At 37.7% G+C, this 5807-nt stretch overlaps 1 protein-coding gene across 1 annotated transcript; it reads right to left on the reverse strand.

Moving 5' to 3' along the window:
- Window positions 1–1426: 1426 nt before the first annotated feature.
- Window positions 1427–5184, reverse strand: NPS (neuropeptide S). The gene is made up of 3 exons (XM_026493628.2): window positions 5057–5184; window positions 4865–4946; window positions 1427–1606 (listed from the first exon to the last, which is right to left on the reverse strand). Exons 1-3 carry the CDS (start codon window positions 5182–5184, stop codon window positions 1427–1429), a joined length of 390 nt encoding a protein of 129 aa, XP_026349413.1.
- Between the last annotated feature and the right edge of the window lie 623 nt (window positions 5185–5807).

A 5807-nucleotide genomic window follows, 5' to 3' on the forward strand; every position in this document is an offset into this window, starting at 1 on the left:
GCAGATAAAAAAAAAAAAATCTAGATTCCTCGACAGTCTGCTGTCAGACTTTCCAGTTTATTGAAAGTACTTTGCATCTCATCCATCAGGTCTCATGGTGCTTCAGAGCCTGTGAGCAGACAGGACGTTCCTAACAGATAAATTCTTTCACTGCATTTCCAGGTGCTCCAAAAGAAGTTTGGTCATAGAGGGTAGGGAGGGTGGAACTGTGGCTGGCCAACTGGTTAGATTTCTAAAGCTGTCCCCATAAGAACAAAGGCAGGGACCACAGGGATAGAAAGCAAAAGGACATGAGGGTCTCTAGTCCATTTTAAAGTGCATGAGGACTTCTTCACCTCATCTGTGTCTATACACATAGAGTGAAGTGGAAAACATAATGATTTTCTTGGTCAGAATGTCCTTAGCGTGTTGCAGAATCAGACATGCACATACACATTTATTAAAGTCAGGCCTTTGAAGAAATAACCCATCAACCAATGTTGCATTATCTTTTTAAAAGAAGTGATGTCAGGGGACACCTGGGTGGCTCAGTTGGTTAAGCATCCTACTCTTGATCTCAGCTCAGGTCTTGATCTTGGGGTAGGGGTTCATGCCCCATGTTGGGCTCCATGCCCACTTTAAGAAAAAAAAAAAAGTAACGTCAGGAGTTTCAGCAGAAGGAAAGTCCAGGTCTTTCCTGGAGAGGGAGGGAGTGGGGCATTAATCAGCACAATTTGGGGGAACTGGCTCACAAACCATTCCCCCACACCACAGGGCAACCAGCAGACTCTCTGTTGTCATTATTATTACTGGCAGTGTTTCAGTGTTTTAAGATAAAAGGAAATCACAAACTTCCAAGCAAAACAAAAATCAGTGTCCAAGTATATTTGTTGGAAAGAACAGCAAGAGTTACTCCCACAGGGCACAGGTGATGTTTGTTTCTGGTATCAATCAGTTGATTGAGGAAAATACAGTGGTAGCATGAATCTTAATTTTGGCTAATCTCACAAGACTCTTTTAGAAGCTGAAATAGTACATCCCAAAAGAATTGGCCCTGCTGAGTCATTTCAGAAAGTCGTACTTAAAAGAAAAAGAAATCAGTATTATGATATTACAGTATTACAGGCAGGAAAGAAATCATACCATTGTCATTACAGTAAAAAATGCTCATACTTTCTGGCCAATTTAAGATCAAAGCAGATGTGTCCATCCTTAGCCAGGGAAGTTGCTAACTGATCACATAAATAGTTTATTCTCTTGCAGGGGAAGTTTGAGGCAGGTTTACATTTTTTAAAACTCAATTTACTCTGTACCAGCTCAGAAAGAAATGATATTTAAGAATTGAAAGCACACCAATACTTAATGATAAAGATATAACTGACTTTTAGCACATTAGTCACACTCTACAAAGTTTGAGATTAATTCCCAGAGTCCTTTGCACACTTATTCATGATTTTGCTCTTCGAAAGGAAGTTTTTTTCATCCCTGTGCCAACTCCATTGCGAAAGGACCTTTTCATAAATGTCTTCTCAAAAATGGGCTTTAGAATATCTAGTCCGTCGCTCCTGTCCATCCTGGTTGGGCAGCTGTTCAGCAGGATGAGAAAGTAATCAGATTTTCCAGACACCTGGCAATTCAGATGGGGGAGGAGGGAGAGAATACAGCTTTAGGGTTAAAAGTTTATTTCAATAGTAACAAGCTTCAAAATCTTAAGGCTATAAATCCAATGTCTCCAAACTTTCTGAGGGAGAAATTTTGCTAGAACACAACATATACTTTATCTAAATACAAAATTTTATTCAGAGCTATCTACTCTCTTGTCTAATTTTTTTACTACTTATGCAATTGCTGTCATTGGGGACTTACATCATACACCATTCATAGTTATTTTGTTGCTCTTACTTGATAAAGAATCTTTCAAGTGGCACTCATTAGTCCTGGGAAGTTTTTTAAAAATCACTAAGAAAAACAACCCACGATAACCAAACTTCAAGTTTCAGTTGGAGACACTTTCCCTCTGAGATTTGTCCTGGGCCATTTAGCAAGGCTCTCCATAAGGCTATTTTGCTACTTGACCAATAGCATCTTCATCTTTTGACTTTGGTTCAGTTCCTCATCAGTGGTTTGAAGGCCCAGATAGTGTAGGGGGCACTTAGTCTTGAAAGAAGTACATGTCTGGAATCAAGAGCTCAAACTGACCATGGAGTATGTGCAGTTCAACCCCATACTTTCCAGATGAAGAAACCAAGTAAAGAGCAAAGGGCCATGTCCCAAGGAATAGGGCTGGCAGTTCCAAGAAGCGGGCCTGACCCAGAGATCAAGTAAGAATTTTCAGCACTTGTCCTACGTCCCCTCCTTTGTGGTTTCAGAGGAAGCACACGGTGATGAGGTACGACTGCAAGTTCCAGCGACAAATGGAGCGAAGATTTGTCAATGATCTTTGTGGGAAATCCTTTATGTGCATCATCTCATTTTATCCCCTCAGAAAGCTCTATGTATGAAGTGGTATTATCATTTCCTCAGTTTTATTTTTTGTCATTAAGAAGAAATACATTTATTTATTGTTTTATTATGTTCAGTTAGTCACTATATAGTACATCATTAGGTTTTGATGTCGTGTTCAATGATTCATAAGTTGCATATAAATGAGGAAATTAAATGGCTTGTAGGTGGGACACCTGGGTGGCTCAGGTGGTTGAGCATCTGCCTTCAGCTCAGGTCATGATCCCGGGGGTCCTGGAATCAAGCCAGGCTTCAGGTTCCCTGCTCAGTGGAGAGTCTGCTTTTCCTTCTCCCTCTGCCCCTCCCTCTCCTTGTGCTCTGTCTCTTGCTTTCACTCTCTCTCTCTCAAATGAATAAATAAAATCTTTTTAAAAAAATGGCTTGTAGGTGAAGCAGGGAGTTGAGTGGAAGCACCTGACTCCAAGCCCATTTCTCAGCCACATGAGAGCAATAAAAGGAAAAGGGGGCTGAATGGTTTTGTTATAAGGAAAGAAACATACTACAGAGTAAAAATTACACATTTTTGCCTTTACTGGTGCAGGAACACACGTGTGGTTTCAGGTTACTTTGGAAATTGAAATGTGGACAGAGTGAAAAAAAAAAAAAAGTGCCTACCCATGCCTGGGTAGGTTACTGAAGGTTCCAGTGGTCAGAGCACCCAGGCAAATCATTCCCATTGGCCTCTGGGAAAAAAAGATGGGCTTTTTTTTTTCTTTCTTTGGACCTGGGAACAGGCAGACAGAGTTTCACAAATATTGGTCATGGGAAACCAATCAAAAACTCTTATTTGAACGCCCACTATGTGTTTTTCCCTGTGTTAATGGAGGAAATCTAAGCATGATATAATGCCATCTATTTTAAATCCCCAGCAAGGAGGGGCCTATGAGTCATTTCAGGAAGGGAAGCATTCCAGTTCTTTCCAGAAATACTCATGATACCACCTTTGTATTGCAAAAGAAATACATCACTTCTGGTTAAAGATGCTGAAAACATCCCTAAAAAGATACTGATGTACTTTGCTGATCATTGAAGGGAGTCCTTGCCAGAGCTGACTTAACAGAATAATATGGTATACTTGCTTAGTTGATGTACTTTATGAAGTTCACAACAAATATACAAGAGTCTATGCATCATTTGTCTGTAATTACTCATCTTAAACAGTCAAATTGGTACCATTGCTACATGATGGAGTTATATGAGAATGAAATTGTCACATGCAAAAATAGAAATATGGAAAATGCATGAAAAGAAGAAACATTTCATTTACGGACAAGCAGATTTGTAAGTACATTAGAAGAAAGTACATTCTTAATTTAAAAAAAAAAAGCCACACACAAGTGCCTCTTGTTCAACAGAAATGTCATGAATAAACCTTCGGGAAAAGAATAGAAAGTGATTAGGAAGACACTTGAGAAAATATACCAATTTGCGGGTTGTGACTCAACAGCTTGATCAATATGGTTGGTGTCTTATAGAATCAATGACTCAATTAGTGTTGAATGCTCATAGGACTAAATCAGGAAAAAAGAAGCTAACTAAAGTAAACAAGCAATAGAAAAATGACAGATGCAAAGATTAGTAAGAAGACCAATAATATAAACAGCTAGATCATTCTGTTTGGACATATATCTATTATTTAGGATTTACGTAGCATCTCATTATCCTAAAAGTAGTTTCATGAATTACATTGATTCAGTAATTACAGTATTCCAGGTTAAGTTTCAGTGAATACAGAACATTATCAGTGACAAAAAACATTTTAAAATTTTAAACAAAGTATTGACATTAAAACAACTGAAATATCATGTAGAAGTAGTATTAAAAATTCCAAAGAAAGACATTCATTTTCTGAATGTTTTGAACAGTTCAATGATTAATGTTAGACATTCAATCAATATTCTTGAATAAACACATGAATTAATATTTTATGTGATATTTCATTGAGAGATGGTATTTTATCTATATTCTCTATTTGAAAAAGTTACCATTTTTACAAAATTGGTAAACTCACTATTTTTAAAAAAACTGATACATTGTATTTGTAAGAAATTTTCAATGGTTAAATGTTCACTTTGATCATGAGTGGACGCGTGGAATAAATAAATTGTCGTGAGCAAAACTATGTACATTTTACGCTGAAATGCATGCTTTTCAATGCAGGAGCCAGCTCCTAAATAATTCAAAACAAATTTTAATAAGTCTAGCATTATTTTTGTCACATAAATGCATCTTTTCACTAATTTCATGACTCTACTTATTTGTTTTCATTGAAAGCTCTAATAAGAGAAATTACTTTTCTGTCACATATTCCTTGAGATTACTTTGAACTTAAACACTTACGAGCCATCTAGTCAAGCATCAAAAATAGAGGCAAAACTCTTACCTTAGAAGCTGGAACTGGATAACACCAGAACACATGCATTGTAGAAATCAACAGAAGTAGAATAAGGCTGAATTTTAATGAGCTGTAGGGTAGGGAAAAAAAACCCTAAGATTAGTTTCATTTAGGCAACTATAAGTAAAAAGGCACATATAAACTCAACAGTTTTCTTTGTGGAGAAAGGCAGTCTTTTACCTAATCATTTTGGATTTTCCGAAATTTCTGCAGACTGGTGGTTTTATTGCCAAATTCCTCACACTTACTGTCAGATCCTCCTTGGGTGACCCTTTTATACCAGAAAAGTTCAGGAGTAAAAATGTCATCATGTCTCATCATATGTGACTAATTGGTTCTTTTTTTTTGTTCTTGTTAAGTTGGAAAAGGACAATAACACACAGGCATTGTCACTGAGCTCCCAAGGATTGACTTCATTTAAAGTTTGCCATTAAAAATGTCCTTCAATAGCATTGTCTTCTACACTGTGTCATTGTGACATAGATAGCTAGAGGTCTCAAAAGAAACCACAGTTTGTTTCACTTAGAGTTTAACACTTAAGAAAGATGGCATTATTTCTTTGGGTGTTCCAGCATCGTGTTCCAGAGACTAACACAAAATACTTACAGGAATAAAGAACATCCACCCTCACAATGCACACAAATTGTTTAAATTTCCCACAATGGATTTCCCTCCTTTCGGACTTTTGAGGTGAAAGCAGGGAAGCAAGTATCACGTCCCTTTGTCACTGGTCACTCAGATAAAAGAAGCGCACTGCATCTACCCCTTTCCATGTGCATACCCAGAGGCCCAGTCCCAGAGTTCTGAAAGAGCTGCTTGCCATGGCCTCCTTTTTTCTCTCCAGGGCATAGAATGTCTCCAGGAAGCCTTTGCTATCCTTGCAAACCAATGGGCATCCACATTAATAAATTGATTCAGGAGCGCTAAGTGT

The sequence above is a fragment of the Ursus arctos genome, unplaced genomic scaffold, assembly GCF_023065955.2.
Source record: "Ursus arctos isolate Adak ecotype North America unplaced genomic scaffold, UrsArc2.0 scaffold_7, whole genome shotgun sequence".
NCBI classification, from domain to species: domain Eukaryota; kingdom Metazoa; phylum Chordata; class Mammalia; order Carnivora; family Ursidae; genus Ursus; species Ursus arctos.